At 42.0% G+C, this 17,708-nt stretch overlaps 1 protein-coding gene across 2 annotated transcripts in view; it reads left to right on the plus strand.

Moving 5' to 3' along the window:
* Positions 1-17,708, plus strand: part of MIPEP (mitochondrial intermediate peptidase) — a 176,639-nt gene that overhangs the window by 136,262 nt on the left and 22,669 nt on the right. For both annotated transcript variants that reach the window (XM_088793507.1, XM_088793508.1), the window contains 2 exons: positions 10,615-10,736; positions 13,845-13,918. In XM_088793507.1, coding sequence (XP_088649633.1) covers positions 10,615-10,736; positions 13,845-13,918 — 196 coding nt within the window. The remainder of the gene's footprint in view (positions 1-10,614; positions 10,737-13,844; positions 13,919-17,708) is intronic.

Consider the following 17,708-nt stretch of genomic DNA (forward strand, 5'->3'; position numbering starts at 1 on the left):
CTTCTTTATCCTCAGAGAACACCTTGTCAGTAAAATATCATTTGAAAAGAAAGTGAAGAAAGTGAGGGAGCGGGCCACACAGGTGTCTCTGGGGCAAGAGTGTCTGAGGCAGAGAGAAGAGTGGGGACAAAGCCTTGCAGGCACAGGTGCTCGCCTGTTGTGTTCTCTGACCAGGACAAAAGCAGAGTGAGGAGTAGAGTGGCAGGAGATGGCGCCCAGCAGGCAAAGGGCCCAAGGGAGAAATCCCAGCTTCTCCTGCCTGTTTAGTGCAGGGAGTCGATAAGCCCTGCTGGACATCCCATGGTTCCGTTTGTCCTTCCCCTTGTGTATGGCAACTTTCCCTTACAGGACAGCACCCCTGGCTGCCCGCTCCAAGGTGGTTGGAGAGGCTGGTTAGAACTCTGAGCCAGGCCCCTGGAGGAATGAAGTACGCGTTGAAGAGGCCACCTGCACTGACGGATGTTGTCCATTCTCCACCCTGCCACCTGCATTCCTTGTACACCTGTGTGGAGCCCATGGGTTACGCACCTACTTTTGGACTTGTAGCCACCTTGAGAGGTCACTGCCCCTTCTGCATCACTTTTATGCATGAGCAGAAAACCCCATCATCTCCAAAGCGCGGTCACATCCTGTCCGTGTTTACTTTCATGTCTGTCTTACTGTACGGGAACACCTCCCTCCTGTGTTGAACTGCTCGCGATCACAATGAACACAGAAGCTGTGTCCCTCTTGTTTTGCTTCTGAATGTGTGTATGTTCTTTGTCTTCTCTTTGTTGAGGTGTAATCAACAAATAAAACTAAGATCTTTTAAAGTGGGCAATGTGATAATTTGATATACATTGTGAAAGGATTCCCCATTCTGTTAATTAACACATCTGTCACTCGTTTACCTCCTTTGTGTATGTGTGAGCGACCATTTCAGTTCTTCTATCTTAGAAAATTTCAGTTGCACACTGTATAGTGTACAGTGTTAGCAGCCACAGTCACCAGGCTGAGCATCAGGTCCTCAGGACTTACTCGTCTGACAACGAAAGTGTGTGCCCGTTTACCAGCCACTCCCATTTCCCTCACCCCCAGGCCCTGGCACCCGCTTTTCTCTCGGCTTCTATGAGTTTCACTTTTTTTTTTTTTTTTTTTTTTTAGATTTCATATGTAAGTGATACTACGCAGTATTTGTCTTCCTCTGTTTGGCTTTTTTCACTTAGCATAATGCCCCCCGGTTCATCCACATTGTTGCAAATGATAGGATTCCCTTATTTTTAAGGCTGAATAATCCATATATCTCTATATATGTATATATAGAGATCTATAGATATAGGCGTATCTATCTATAGATAGAGATCTAGGTAATAGATAAATATGTATATACATCATATATATGTACATATATACATATATGCGCACAAAATTTTTTTAAAATTCATTCATCCATTGATGGACACTTAAGGTATTTCCATACCTTGGCTGTTGTGAATAATGCTGCAGTGAACATGGGGGTGTAGATATCTTGTTGAAATCATGTTTTTATTTCCTTTGGGTATATGCCCAGAAGTGGAATTGCTGGATCATAAAGTGGATCTATTTTAAAGTTCTTGGGGAACCTCCACACTGTTTTTCCATCGTGGCTGTACCAATTTACATTCTCACCAACAGGGCACAAGGGTTTCCTTTTCTCCAAATCCTCAGCAACACTTGTTATCTCTTGTCTTTTTGGTGATAGTCATTCTAAAAGGTGTGAGGTGATACCTCACTGTGGTTTTGATTTGCATTTCCCTGATGATTAGTGATGTTGAGCATCTTTTCATGTACCTGTTGACCATTTGTACATCGTCTTTGGAAAAATGTCTCTTTAGGTCCGTTGCTCACTTTTAAATGGGATTGTGTTTTTGTTATTGAGTTGTATGAATTCTTATATATTTTGAATAATTACATCTTATTGTATATGTGGTTTGCAAATATATTTCCCATTCCATGGGTTGCCTTTTCTTTTGATGGCTCCCTTTGCTATGCAGAAACTTTTTAGTTTGATGTGGTCCCACTGGTTTCTTTTTTCTTTTTTTTGCCTTTGCTTTTGGTGTCAAATCCAAAAAAGTAATGACAAGACTGATGTCAAGGAACTCACCTCCTATGTTTTCTTCAAATCGATAATCCTTTTTGAGTTAATTTTTCTGTATTGTGTAAGATTTTGTGTATTGTGTTTTGTTTTGTTTTTGTCTTTAAGAAAAGACCAAACCAGCTGTTATAGTCATTGATCTTTTCTCTTGTCTTTTTAGGCTTTATTTCAATTATTTCCACTCTGACCTTTGTCATTTCCTTCCTTTTACTAACTTTAGGTTTACTTTATTCTTCTTTGTCTAGTTTTTTGGGTGTACAGTTAAGTTGTTTATTTGTGATCTTTCATTTTTCTTAAATATAGGCATTTATGGCTATAAATTTCTCTCTTAGAACTGCTTTTGCAGCATCCCACAGGTTTTGATATGTCGTGCTTCCATTTTTGTTTGTTTAAGATAATTTTCAATTTTCCTTCTGATACCTTGTTTGACCCATTGGTTTTTCAGGAGCATGATGTTTAATTTCCAATATTTGTGAATTTTCAAGCTTTCCATTTGTTATTATATCTAGTATTATGCCACATGGTCGGCAAAGATACTTGGTATTTCAACCTTTTAAAATTTGCTAAGGTTTTTTTTGTTACCTATCACATGATCTATGCCAGGGAATGTTCTGTGCATGCTTCAGAAGAATGTATATTTTGCTTCTGTAGGATGGAATGTTCTGTATATGCCTGTTATGTCCATTAGTTATAAAATATGGTTCAAATCCAGCATTTCCCTGTTGATTTTCTGTCTGGATGATCTATCCATTGTTGAATGTGGGGTATTCAATTTCCCTACTAATACTCTATGGCTGTCTATTTTATCCTTCAGATCTGTTATTTGCTTAATATACTTAGGTGCTCCTATGTTAGTTGCTTATATGTATTTATGACTATTATATCTTCTTGATGAATTGATTCCTTTATCATCATATAATGACCTTCTTTGTGTCTTATCATTTTTGGCTTAAAGTTTATTTTGTCTAATATAAGTATAGCTTCCCCTGCTGCCTTCTGTTTTCCATTTGCATGGAATATCTTTTTCTATCCCTTCACTTTGAGCCTTTTCGTGTCCTTAAAGCTGAAGTGAGTCTTTTGTCAGCAGCATATAATTGGGTCTTTTGATTGGAAAGTTTAGTCCATTTACATTTAGAGTGATTATTAATAAGTATGGAGTTACTGCTGCCATTTTGTTAATTGTTTTCTCTTGTTTTAGTATCCTCCTTCTTTTGCCGAATGTATTAACTTGACTTGCCTGGTTGTGTCTTGTTTCTGCAAGGGCTCTCCTCGCTCTCCGAGGTGCTCTCCTGACCACAGAAGTCATCATAGTCCCTAAAAGTCCTCATTACTTGACCTTGGATTATTTTTAGAATGAAGAGGAATCTGCAGTTTTCTCTTGAGATGTTCCAGGCAAGGGGAAAAGCAATGTTAAGGAACTTTGATTAGGAAGATAATAGCCAGCACATCTTGGTTCCAGTTCCATGCTTGCTGCTGTTCATTTATTATCTCGTTTAATTAGATTAATATTACCTATCCATGTTTTATTAATAAGCACATTCCCATTTGAATCAGTTACACCTTTGCTCTGCTAATGGACCAGATTTGATAGGTACAATCCAATATTTCCAGGGGCTTTTTTGTTTCGTGTTTCAAAGCTTTATTTTTCAATATCCATATGCAAAAAAAAATTGACAGTTGAGGTTGTCATACTAAAAAGATGTACTCCTACTTAATATTTTCTGCATCATTGACAATATGCCTAATATGACTATAAATTGCCTAAAGAGGTTTAGTCAGTTTGTTAGCAGTGATTTCTTTCTTATAAAACTTGGTCCATTGTCCTTAAAATAGGCTGTAATTCTGGTAGCACAGAAAATATTTTGTAATTGTCATTAGGATGCTATAAAATTCTCATAGTGGCACTTTTGGAGATTATTCAGATTTGTACAGTAATGTAGAGAAGGATTTGTGCCTGATACATATTTTTACATATTGGAGAGCAGTGTTAACATTTTAACTTACTCTTATTACTATACTTAGGATTAGTATTATTATACTAAAGCCATCCTCTTGCTCGCTGTCAGCTATAGGCTACCCCCTCGTCCCAGAGCCTCCCCCAGGTCCAGCACTGTTTACATCTTAACTTGTTATAATTCTTACTCTTATTATCACTTTTATAAGGACTTTCTTTTTTAGCTATAAAAATTAAGTTACAAGTTATAGGTAGCAAATATAAACATACAAATGTAGCATGTTTTGGGAGTTAGAAATTTGAAATAAAAATGTTTATAATTTTCACACGTAGGAAGCAGTAAGTCACATAATTAGCTATTTCAGATATACAATATCGAGGAGCAAGAAAGCGTGGGCTTTGAATGTAGAAAGACACCTGGCTCTGAATCCTGTCCCCCACATGTCTGACCTGTGTGATTGTCAGTTGGAGTGCAGGCTAAGTTGCTGTAAGAAAGACTCCCAAAATACCATTATTAAAATAAAGTTCATTTCTTTCTGCCTAACAAGGCACAGGTGAGCAGGTAGGGCTGTTGGGCTGGTGGCTCCTGAACATATGGCTTTTATCTTTGAGTCCAAGGCGGTGGTTCCGGTTTTCAGTTTTTCAAGGCTCGCAGGAAAGCAGAAAGCGGATGTGGAAGACAAGCAGCTTTCTTTTGAGGGACCCAGTTGTACACGTTACCTCCACTCACATCTGCTTGGAAATGTAGTTTCATAGCAATGCCGAGCCTCAAGGAAACCTGGGAAATGTAGTCTCTGCCAGAATGACCACAAACAAGCCTTGCTCAGGTTTAGCAGGGGGAGATGTGATTCTGTTTCTAAGAGGAAGAAGAGGAAATGAGGAGGGGCTACTTAACAATCCCTGCCAGTAGACTTGACCAAATTACTCTCTTTTGAGTCTATTTGTAAACTATACAGTGTTATAATACTTATAAAATATTTATAAAAGTACCTTCCTCAAAAGATTTTCATGAAGACACAGGATATGCATGTAGTGACTATAGTTATCCCTCCCATATTTTCAGGGATTTATTTCTCTTAATAGTATTACTGAACACAATTCTTATTTTTTGAAACAGATACTAGTATCAGTTTTCTGTTGCTATGTAACAAACTTAGTGATTTAAAGCAGTCACACCTTGTGGTTTCTGTGGCAGAGAGACCTACAAGGTTGCAGTTGAGGTGTCAGCTGGGCAGCGAGTCATCTAGGGGCTTGACTGCTTCTCCCAAGTGGTTGGCAGAGTTCATATCTTTGCAGCTGGGACGGAGGGCCCTGACTTTTTGCTGGCTGTCAGCTACAGGACACCCATCTCTCAGAGGCCACCCCCAGGTCTTAAATCCTTCCTCCCAGATTCTACAGGGTGCGCCCAGTTCCTTGCCAGCTGGGCTTTCCCAGCATGGCTTCTGGCTTCCTTAGGCTACAAGGAGGTTTTCTAGCGTGAGTCGCTCAACTAACCCTGGGAGTGGTGTCCCCTCACCTTTGCCGTATTCTGTTGGTTAGAAGCAAGGCACAGGCCCTGCCCACATTCAAGGGGAGGAGATTTCACTAAGGTGTAAACGGGAGACAGGATCATGGGAACTACCTGAGCGTGTATGCAACACAATAGCTGTGTTACATGTTAAATCACTTTATATTCAAAATTGAGTGTTCTGTTTATTTGTCACTGGTGTTTCATGGGTTTTGGTAAAATGTCAATAGGGACTTTTATCAAATTAGAAATACTAGTCTATATTAATTCATGGAAAATATATACATACATCGTACACACATGTTCAGAGAGAGAGAGGGCAGACAGGAGGCTCCCTCCTCTGGTCTCCACTGTGGTTCATTGTTCAACCCTTGGATAAAGACTTGGTATCATATGGTATCATAAGGTGACACTCCACAGGCCAACAGCATTGTGTGTGCAGAATGTGAAGAGTCACAATGGTCTGTCCACCCAGACCGGCTCAGGCATTTGCCCTTCCTCTCTTGCTGTCATTTAGGTGTCCTAACTACAGCAGGCACACGTCGAACAATAGGCCTCTATGAACTTGTATGGTATTGCTGGCCCATCTTTGTTTAGACTCTATGAAGCTTGAAGGAGATTGAAATCACACACTAGGAAGCACTACACAGACCCTGTACACATCCCAGACCTGGAGAGCTGGTACCAAAAGTAGCCTCAAATTCTTATATCACCTATCAAAGAATGTAATCAAAGAATTCTTATTAAAATTTGTATTAATAATCACCCCGACATCCAAAAGCTGTTTTGGGCACTGTGGTAGCCTCTTGTCTGTGAAATGGATGTTATACCTGCCTTCCTCATCTCAGTCAAAAGTCTGTTGGTAACATTGCGCGTCACTGTGAAAGAATCTTCTAGTGTCTGTCCATCGGTCCATCGGTCCACCCATCTGTCCATCTGTCCCCTCAGCAGACAGCTGTGGAATTCCTCTTGTGCAGAGTGTAGGCACACGAACAGCATCGTGGTCGACGCTCTTAAGGAAATTTCAGTTCAGCATGATGCACACCAAGGAAGCAGTGCCGTCGTTTCTGTTCTCCTAGTTTATAATGTTCCACTGATAAGATTGTTTTAAACTAAATTTTAGCTAAATGCGTTTATGTACATGTAGCTAGAAATGAAGAAATGATGTGCTACACTTGAGAGTGTGATTAAGAGAAATGATCATTCAGTCACTGAGCAGTTAACGTGTAATTAATGAGTGCTTATTCTGCACTGGTCCCTCGTCTAGGTTCCAAACTAAAACAGATACAGTAGTCCCCCTTATTCGTGGTTTCACTTGCTGCAGTTTCAGTTTACCATGGTCAACTGCATTCTGAAAATAATAAATGGAAAATTCCAGAAATAAACAATTCGTAAGTTTTAAATTGCGTGCCCTTCTGGGGAGCATGATGACATCTCGTGCAGTGCTCTCTGTCCCCTCTGGCACGTGAATTGTCCCTTTGTCCTGTGTATTCACTTCCTGCCCATTAGTTATGCAGCCATCTTGCTTATCAAATCGACTGTTGAGGTATTGCCGTGCTTGTGTTCAGGTGACCCCATTTACCTCATAATAGCCCCAAAGTCATTTGTATAACTTTTATCACAGTATATTGTTTTAATTATTCTGTTTGATTATTATTATTATTAATCTAGTACTGTTCCTAATTTATAAATTAAACTTTATCATAGGCGTGTATGTATAGGAAGAAATATACACTGCATAGGGGTCAGTACTATCCTGGTTTTAGGAATCTCAACATCTTGGAACAGATCCCTGGTGGATAAGGGAGGACATTGTAGCACGTAACCAGCTACTTTGCTGCCTTTCCATTCCTGGCTCTGTCTCTGATTTGGATGGAGGAAAATTGTGTGGTTGGAAAAGGGCTGTAGCAAATCAGAAACGTCAGGGGCCCCGCCTCTGAGTTCTAAAGCAAGTTAGTGTTCGTTGAGTTCCTGCCATGTTGCTTCGTCTTCTCCGTGTTTTTGTCTTTCGTATGGGATCACTGAGGTTATCTAACTCAAGGGGAGTTTTTAATAGCCTGCCTTGGCATCATGTTAGGATTGGGAAACCCCCTCCTAGTCAGGATGGAACAGAAACTGCCAAAGTGCATCCTTTGGTTTTGAGATCCGATCCTCACATTACACAATGAAAAAGGAGCGAAAACGTTTGTCCATCTGACAAATGTCCATTAGGAAAAAGAAAACTTCAATTTAAAAGGAAGAGACTGTAATAACTCCAGAATTTAAAATGAAATTCTGTCTTTCATTTTTCCTGATGAATGAGTGAAATGACAACCAGGACTTAATATCAAGTTGAATTAGCAGGAATTCAGCCATTTGTGGTCAAATAGCAATGAAATTGTAGGTCTTAGTGTGTCATAAATTTATAAACCGCTGATGAAAGGTGTCAGGTAGCTGTAATTTATTTAGCATGTCTTGAGGTATGGAAGGGGTGTAGTACTGAACTCAAACCTGTAATTAAAGAGCAAGACCCAACGAGGTGTGCGTTGTGCCAAGATATCTGTATCCAGGTCAGGATTTTGGTGGAAGGCAGACGCCGTGGTGGTTCAGGAAATTGTGCATTACACAAATCCTGATGTCTCTTTCTGCGCTTCTGAAAGGTCTTATTTTTATGACTGTGTTTATGTGGGAACTCAGTTACACGTTGATGAAACTAAGGAACCTAGAAATTTCTTAGCTCAAATCAAATGCCACTATTGAAGTAGGCCTGCTTTCAAGACAAAACAAAGCTGTATTCAGCTCGAATCTAAACAAAATTAAACTCAGCTCTGTGCTGCGAAGGCTGCCAAACTTGTTCTGGCAGATCCCCAAGAAGAAAAACTTTCAAAGACAGAGCCCCTTAACTGTGTGCTACCCATCGTGGGGCTTTCACCCTGAGAGAGACTTACATCATTGATAGCCTGAGACCCAGTATCGGTGGAGTATCACGTTAAAGCACCTGCCGTATTCCGTTACAAAAGATACCATCATATCCCGGCGGCTTTATATGAGAAAGATCGCCAGTGGTCCATTAAGATTCCAGCATAACACAAAAGCTGACATAGAGCCCCCTTTTATAAATAAGACAGAATATACAGACCTTATATAGGTTATAAATGAATTCTAAAAGACCCAACTCTTTGACTAAAAAATTAGTTATTCGAAATTTGTTATAAGAGAATTGGATCCATAGATGGTCCTTGGCTCTTTGCCTTCAATTTAAATCCCATTTGCATACAAACAGCGTATAAAGTCTGTTTCTACCTTCCCATGCCCTCCACTGCCCCCCCCCCCGAGGGTACTTGTTGGCGGGAGAATGTGTGGTCACATTGTCTCAGCCACAGCAGGGCCACCGTGGAGCTTCAAACACTTCAGCCCCACCAGTCTTCCTGTTTTCGTGGTGCTGCATGGTGGTGGCACCTGTGCTTGGGCGACTTAGGAAGGATCCAGGTCTGGTTACCATAAGGGACCCAAAGTAGCAGCCATGTGAGTGCACCCCCCAGCCCTGTGGGGGCCCGTGGAGTCAGAGACCGCACTCTCGGCCTGCCACTGCCCTATCGCTGGGTCGCACCTTCACAGATGGGCCCATGTGGGCACTGCAAGGAGGAAGGGCACACCTCTTTTCCTCAAGGTCACCGTTCACCAGCTGACTTCCAATCATATCGCCTTGGAAGAAAGGAGAGCACAACGTTCATCTGTGCCCTGTATCCTCGCGATCTGCGTTAGTTGAGTGCTCTGGCATGCCTGCCCCTAGAACAGCTCCTTTGCCCCGTCCAGGCAAAACGTTTGTCGAAAAGTGTGGAACACACTCACAGAGTAACTAGCATATGACTTCGCTGTGTGCTGAGGTAGGACTTAGAGTATGTTCTGAAATAGGCCTCACCGCTAGGACCCAGGAACCATCTTTTGGTTCTTTTGTTTTGTTTGTTTTTTTTAACATCTGCTCCTTAATAAGTTAGGCAGAATTTGCTTATCTAGTTTATAGATTTATGGTCAGGATTCTACTTTGTTTTCCAAGGAGTTAAAACATTTATTAGATAATGGTCATCTTCATTTAAAAAACTTGAGGCTTCAATTTATTTTTTAAAAAATGTGAATGTCGGATAAAGCATATGTTAGAAGACGGTGGATTAGTGCATGTCAGATTTGTTTCAGAAAAGTAAAAATTGTGAAGTCATAAGTATGTCTTTTAAGAGCATTTTTTGCAGGTCCATCTTTTGTGGTAGCAAATGGATGTGCTAGGTGAGCTTGTGCATTTGCACTTGGATGCCCCGCTCCTACTAACCCAGCAGAATACGAGCATTTTCAGCTTTTAGGTACAGAGAGAGAACAGTATTCATGCGAAAAGAATTTTCCAGTGAAGAGTATTCTTCCATGAAAACTCACGTGGCCTTTCTTAGAATAACTATATCATCCTCAGCGAGCATGGATACACTCACTGCCAGGCCCGAAATTTCCTCTGATGCCAATGGCCAGGTGTTTCCAACAGGCTGGCATAGATGGGACAGTCCTGCTGCACTGTCATCACTCCTGCTGCTGCGTCTGGGCTGTCCTCTACCTTTCTGCCACAGAAGTGAATCCCAGCAGTGACAAAGTTGCACAAAACAGTCAGGTGTCAGGCTTGCTTTCCTCAAGGCCTCTCTCCTTGGCTTGCAGACAGCCGCCACCTTGCCGTGTCCTCATGTGGTCTTTCCTGTGTGTGCCCCTCCCTGGGGTCTCCCCCCTTCCTCCTAAGGATTAGGAGAATTAGGGCTCAGCTTCATTTTAACTTAGTCACCTTTTTAAAGGCCCCTCTCTAAATAGTCACATTCTGAGGTGCTGGGGGTGAAGGCTGCAACATAGGGATTTTGAGGGGACACAGTCTGGGATATAAGATGTGAAAAAACATTAATATCGTGAGTGATATGGCCTTCTCGAGGGAAATCTAAAGGAAAACAGTTGCAGATTTCATTGTGTTCTCATACATAACATCAAAAACACAGAAACTTAATTCTTTCCTGTGCTGTGTTTCTGTTCTGACAGGCCTGGCAGCTGCGATTCAGCCACCTTGTGGGCTATGGTGCCAAATACTACTCTTACCTGATGTCCAGGGCAGTCGCTTCTATGGTGTGGAAGGAATGTTTTCTACAGGATCCTTTTAACAGGTAATGGGGGTGTTGTCACAGAATGTTCCCTTCTTCACCTTCAGTAACTGCCCACGCCACGGCCTCCCAAGTCAGGCTCTGAGAACCTCAGCCGCTCAGCACACAGCCTGAGCCTGGCGGGAAACCGGAGTTCTATGAGGCAGTCGTCACACAGCCCAAACCACTGTCAGGCCCTTCCTGTGGGAGCCGCCCTCCTGCTCCAGGGACAGCGTGGCCCTGACTCCCACCTCCCACTGCAGCCCTGTGTGGCTGCCACCTGCAGGTGATGGCCGATGGTGGCTGGTGCCCTGCCCGTGTACCCACAGGGACCCTTTGTCTGAGGGCTCTGTGCTTTTGTACAAAATAGGCCCAGACTGCTTTGTTTCCATCGTCTCCTTGGGTTTTCTTAGTTTTCCAGCCTCTCCTGTGGCAGTGCCCTGCAGCTCTTGGTTCTTCCTGTCACTTTGACAGGCGTCCTTCTATTTGGTACAAGCACCTGAAGCTTCCCTCGTAAGGAACACCTCATTTCCTCCTTCCTGCCTAACGCAGGACTTACTGCTTTCTTCTTCTGGGAGCAGCACCACTGGAAACTGTGGTGGTCCACGCTAGCATCCAGTCTGTTCTGGAAAGTTCCCCCTCTGCCTGGCTCTGGAACACGTCCCTTCCCTGTGGAAGACGGTGGGGTCTGGGGAAGAGGACCTGCTTCCCCACCGGCACTTAGACAGCGTGGTCCCTGCCCCACATGGCACCCTGCTGCCCTGCCTGGCAGGTGCCCCCCTGAGCAGCCCAGCTCCACGGCTCTGTCATCGGATAATAGGACAGTGTGCAGCTTCCTCGTGGAAGGCTGCAGGGACATGCGTGTCTGTGCGGAGCCTCGGCCTGTCCCGGAGCTCGGTCACCAGATTAGTCAGTGAATGTGGCGAGCCTTGAGTTCTCCCGCGAGGTAATTTCAGTGAGAGACAAGGATGCCGCTCCTTCCCCACAACAGGCAGGACATGGGGGCTGGGGAAGGCAGGAGCCTGTTTCCCCAGGGTTGTCACCAGGCTCCCGTTGGGTGGGGTAGCACAGGGGAGCGCCCTCCTGCCTGACTGGGCCTCCCTCTGACAGCAGGAAGGGCAGGGAGGAGTTCAGTCCTGGTTTCTCCGTCCTTAGAAGGAGCTTCCTTTGAAAGCAAACCACTAATTATGACTGTTCTGATAGTCGTTGAAAGCGTTTTATCTCCTCACCACACCAATAAATACATCTCCAAATATCTCTCTGGCAGCCATGGCTGATGACTGTTATCTTCCCTACTTTCACGTGGTTTAAGATTAATGGCATCTTAAATTTCTAGCGGGCCCTAGAGTGTTCCTGTGGCATGTTATTTTACATTCGCAGCAGCCTTGGCAGAGCGGGTGTTTTATAAGAGGAAACTGAGGTTCAGAGAGGATAAATTATTTGTTCAAGGCTTCATAGTTAACAAGGTGGAGGAAGGTCTGCTAATCCCTTCTCCCTCCCCGCTTCCCCCACTCCCTCAGCTTTTCATACAATTCGCCATAGGTTGGGATTTTCTCAGCAGTTAATAATCACATTCGGTTCCCAAATCTTTTAAACTTGAATATGATGTAATAGAATTTTTAAATGTTTTACAGCTTGGTACCCACATGTTATTTTGTCTTCAGCCCTTTGCACACTGCAGACATTTGGTCTGCTTTTCAGATTTTATTATTTTCAAAGAATCTAAAGCCCAAATTGACTACAATAAATCAATTTTGGGGATTACAATTATTTACTGGAGATTTCTATAAAATAGACAAAATATGATCTTGTTTAAAGGAACTACACTTCACTAGAAAACCACATACTATTAAACACATATATTTCCAAGTATTTACATTTTATTTATCTGTGCATTCTTGCCTAGACATGTAGTTTTGTAGACATGTAAAAGTAAGCTAGTAAAACTACTCATCGGACTAGAAAATTTCTAACCTTTGTCAAAAGATACTTTTGAAAACCCACCAGGCTGGACGCCAACCTCAGTAAGCCAAGCAGCACAGCTGAGGCTGGCATAGAGCCGGAGGCCTATGGCAGGGGTTTCACATAGGCCAGTGGTTGGGAGAGGACACCATGCCCCTCAGGCCAGGGTCTGGCGGGGCGCTCAGCCGCCCCTGTCCCCTGAGAGGACACTGCCTTCTGTCCAGGTCTCCTGCTTCGTGGCGCACTTTGCCTGAGAGCTTACTTCAGGATGTAACCGCAATTAGTGTTCAATATGAGCGTATTTTGGATACAGTAATGCTATCAAAAATTCTGATTAGTGACCACGTTTGCACAATCACCTATGTAAAGATGTTACAGAAATAATGGAATGAAAACGTCAAAATTTACTTATGTCATCCTAGTGTGTCATCATTTGCATTGAAGGAATTGCATTTTCCATAAAATACGAAAGAGAAGCACTATATAACTTGTCTCCAGGTGCCATTAACTTGGGGAATTTCTGCCTATAAAACATCTTCAAAATCTGCCTCCATCGTGTTGCAGACAGTGTTCCTTATAGAATCCAGCTGACAGAGGGCATCAGCAGATGGGAACGAGCTGTCCCCTCCCTCGCCACCCGCACACTCCATCAGTTTTCTGTTCCTTAGCTGTTATCCTCAGCCAAGGTCTCCTGGTGGAATTACCCCTCTCCTGCCAGCTTTTCTTTTTCTTCATTATTATTTCAAAGTGTTATTGTTCTCTTTTTGTTGGGTGCCACCTCAAGTTCTTTTATGAAAGTCAAGATGGTATAAATAATTTCAAATCCCACTTTAAAAGAATCCTAAAGATGATAGAGAATAGGATATAATCTTTTATTTATTCTCTAATAAGTGAACTAAATAATCCTTTCCACGAAGACAGATTGCTTGCTACAAAACAGCTAAAAATATGGTTAGCCTTTACAGTAAACGTGTCACACCTGGTTTTACTCAATCCAAATCAGAATTCGATTTTTAGAAGCCAAAAAATAAAGAGCCGCATTGTCTCATAGTGGCCGTTTTTCTGAATATGACATCAGTGTGGCTTCTTTTGAGAAACTCAAGAGAAGTGTGAGTGGGGCCCGAGTGGGCCGTGTGTGCAGGTGCCTGTAACAGTGTCCTGTGTCCCCAGGGCCACCGGGGAGCGCTACCGCCGAGAGATGTTGGCCCACGGTGGGGGCAGGGAGCCCATGCTCATGGTGCAAGGTAAGCCAAAACGAGGGCGGGGAACTGTCCTGTGGCTTTTTTTTTTTCTTTAAAATTCATTGGGGGGACAATTGTTAGTAAAGTTACATAGATTTCAGGTGTACAATTCTGTATTACATCATCTATAAATCCCATTGTGTGTTCACCACCCAGAGTCAGGTCTCCTTCCATCACCATATGTTAAACCCCCTTTACCTTCTTCTCGAGCCCCTTTCCCCCTTACCCTCTGGTAATGTCCTGTGGCTTTTTAAAATGATTTTATGACTTATATGTTTGAGTATCAGAACTTTGAGTTATGTTTTTGCCCCATCTGTGATGAATGCTGTTTCACAGTTTCTCCGTACATTTTTTTCTTTTAAAGAGATGATGCTTCCGCGGTGTACTTTTTTCTGAGCCTCTATTTCATTGTATCCCAAATAACAAGTTTTAGTTACTGTTGTTTATTGGATGCTAGGATAAAATTTCAGGGTTTAGCTTTCAAAATGTTTCTAATACGAGAAGTTGTAACATTTGTCTTAAATTTGTCACAAATTGTCAGAAAACTTGCCTTTATATTGTAATAGATTACAATGTATTTCTTTACTGGGAAATAACTCATTTATTTCTTACTCCTTTCTTTCTTTCTCTGAATACTTAACTACACATTTGCTAGAGATCACAAGGCATCAGGTTGGATTTTTTTACATGTTGAAAAATTAGAAGTTAACTATTCTCTATGAGGCATCACCATGCTTGTTTTCCTATATAATTTGTGGGGGGCAATTTTTAAATTTAAGTGTTTTCACTGAAAATGTAGTTGTAAATGGAAGTGACTTTTTACAGTTTTGATTTTTCATAAAATGTTCTCACAAATATTTCACAAATATAAATCTTTCACAAAAGATGTGAATATTATTGGGTACTTTCAGTAATTGACAATTATATTTGCAGTTGATCCCTCTGACTACCAGATTAAAATGGCACTTAGGAAATAACTTCCAGTATTAGGGGAATATTGTTTTCCGTGTAGTAATCGAGTGAGGCGTGACAGTAAGGGTCTGACATAAATGTTCCCTTACCTAGATCTGCTCAACCCAATGCCTGTTGCCCTTTTTAGCAGCCCTCCAGACCCCTTCCTTCAGTTACTCATTTAGAAGAGCAGGTGTCTGTTGAGTGCTAATTATGTGCCAGGCTCTACTGGGAGCGCTGAAGGTGAAGCAGTGAAAAATACAGTAGTACCTCGGTTTTTGAATGTCTCCATTGACAAACATTTCAGTTTACAAATGCCGTAAACCTGGAAGCAAATGCTTCGGTTTTCGAACACACCTCAGAAGTCGAACATGTCACGCGGCTTCTGCTGAGTGCAAGATCCTGAGGCCTCGCTGTCGGCTGTTTTCAAACGTTTCAGAATTTGAACGGTTTTCTGGAACGGATTACGTTTGAAAACCGAGGTACCACTGTAACCTAGACAAAAGCCCAGGTCTTGTGGGACTTGCCTTCCATTGGCTTATCCAGGAAAGTGTGTTCACCCAGACTCCATCTGCCTCATGCCAGAGCAAGTTCATAAAACAAATCAGCCAGCCCAGGGAGCCTACAGTTTTACGTAGCACAGCCCAGCTGTCCTCTGCCAGTGACACTTTGGTCTCCCCTCACTGGTTATGCCCCTGAGTGGACCTTTCGAGATAAAGAAGGCATGCTAATGTCGCCTGAGTTTTCCAGCTGACCCTGATTGGCCCTTATTGAACTCTGCTATATCCAGTAACTGTTTTACATGGTTTTTGTGTATTAAGTAATCTCCTAGCAACCCTATGAGGTAGGAGTTATCATTACCCCCATTTTACAGATGATGAAACAGGCCAGCTCCCGGCCCAAGTCATGAGGCAGTGGGTAGAGGACCCAGGATTTGAACCTGTGACTTCTGACAGCAGAAACCTCTATCAGTCTGTGCTGCTTCACATGGTTGTGGAACAGGTCACTGAGTTAAGGGCCTGTTATGCACTCATGTAAAAGTGAAATTAATTGCCTCCTACTAGTAAGCAGCACGTAATTTAAATTGTGTACTTTTTAACTGGTAGTTTTTGGTGCTGTGTAGACAGCCCACTGTGAGTTGTGACCAGAAGATATGCTTCATGGATCGTTTTCTCACATGTGAGAATTTCTCACGTATAAGGAATCCTCACACACGAGGACTTTTTGTTAGGTACATTTCCCTAGTAGCTATGCTCAGTTTATCCTTTTTGAGACCAGGATCTAAATGCTCTCTGCACCTAAATATTAGCTTACATGAGGTTCCATCAAAAGAAAAAAATTGATTCCTTTGCAGTGTTTGGCTGGTATATTTTTCTATTCTACTTCCAAGAATGTCGTAAAAACCTCTCTAAAAATTCTGTTCTTTATGTGAAACATTTTTGTGTTAAGAAACGTAATATCTTCCACACTAAAATTCACACACTCATGAGAGAAAAATAAGACCATAGTTCAAACCAGAGATGATAAAGTGTTCAGATTTCAGTTAACACCAACAATAGAATGGTTTCTGCTTTTAAGCTTGAACATGTTCCTGAATGTTGTTCTGTTGTGTCTCATTAATTCACATGATTTGTTACATGTCAAAGATGAAGGGGGGATGTGCGAAGAGGCTATGCCTGTTGTCCCTTTATGGGGTTGGATTTGTAATGTGCTTCTCATTTTCTTGTATGCAATCAGCCTGTCCCCCAAAAAGGAATGTCATAGGTGGTGGCTCATAGCCTTATCACCGGGGTAGCCCTAGGAGGAGTGATTGGTGAAATTACTGAGAGTTGTGATAGAAACGCATAAACAATCGAGTTGGTATTATTCTCTCATGAAAATGTGATTTTTTAAAAAAATTTTATGGGAAATATTGGGGAACAGTGTGTTTCTTCAGGGCCCATCAGCTCCATGTCGTTGTCCTTCAATCTAGTTGTGGAAGGTGCAGCTCAGCTCCAAGTCCAGTCGCTGTTTCCAATCTTTAGTTGCAGGGGGCGCAGCCCACCATCCCATGTGGGAATTGAGCTGGTGACCTTGTTGTTCAGAGCTCGCGCTCTAACTAACTGAGCCATCTGGCCACCCCGAAAATGTGTTTTATAGATGCTGTATATATTTTATTTACCTGCTTACTAGGTAAATGTAAATAATTATATTACCATGTTTCCCCGAAAATAAGACCTAGCCGGACAATCAGCTCTAATGCGTCTTTTGGAGCAAAAATTAATATAAGACCTGGCCTTATTTTACTATAATATAAGACCAGGTATAATATAATATAATATAATATAATATAATATAATATAATATAATATAATACTATAATACCAGGTCTTATAATATAATATAACATAATATAATACATTATATAATACTGGGTCTTATTTTAATGTTTGCTCCAAAAGATGCATTAGAGCTGATTGTTCAGCTAGGTCTTATTTTGGGGGAAACCTGGTAAGTAGCAAAAGGTAAAGAAATAGAATACATAGGTGACCTTGTGTATCTGCTGGTTCCGTATCCATGGATACGGAAGGCTGGTTAAGGGACTTGAGCATCCTCGGAGTTTGGTATCTGTGGGGGCTCCTGAACCAATCTCCTGCCATGGGCACAGAAGGATGACTGTACCTACCTTCAAATTTTGTACCTCCCTGTCCAAATGACAACTTTATTAACCTCCTTATGTATGACTTAAGTTCCAAATTAACTCCAAGCCATTTCTTAGAGTCAGAATACCTATGCACTGATTTCCTTTTGAATGATACATATTCAAAGCATCAAATATGTAATGCTTTTTATCTTTGAATAA

Source organism: Rhinolophus sinicus, chromosome 16 (assembly GCF_057876585.1).
Source record: "Rhinolophus sinicus isolate RSI-liver-muscle chromosome 16, RSI-T2T, whole genome shotgun sequence".
Classification (NCBI taxonomy): domain Eukaryota; kingdom Metazoa; phylum Chordata; class Mammalia; order Chiroptera; family Rhinolophidae; genus Rhinolophus; species Rhinolophus sinicus.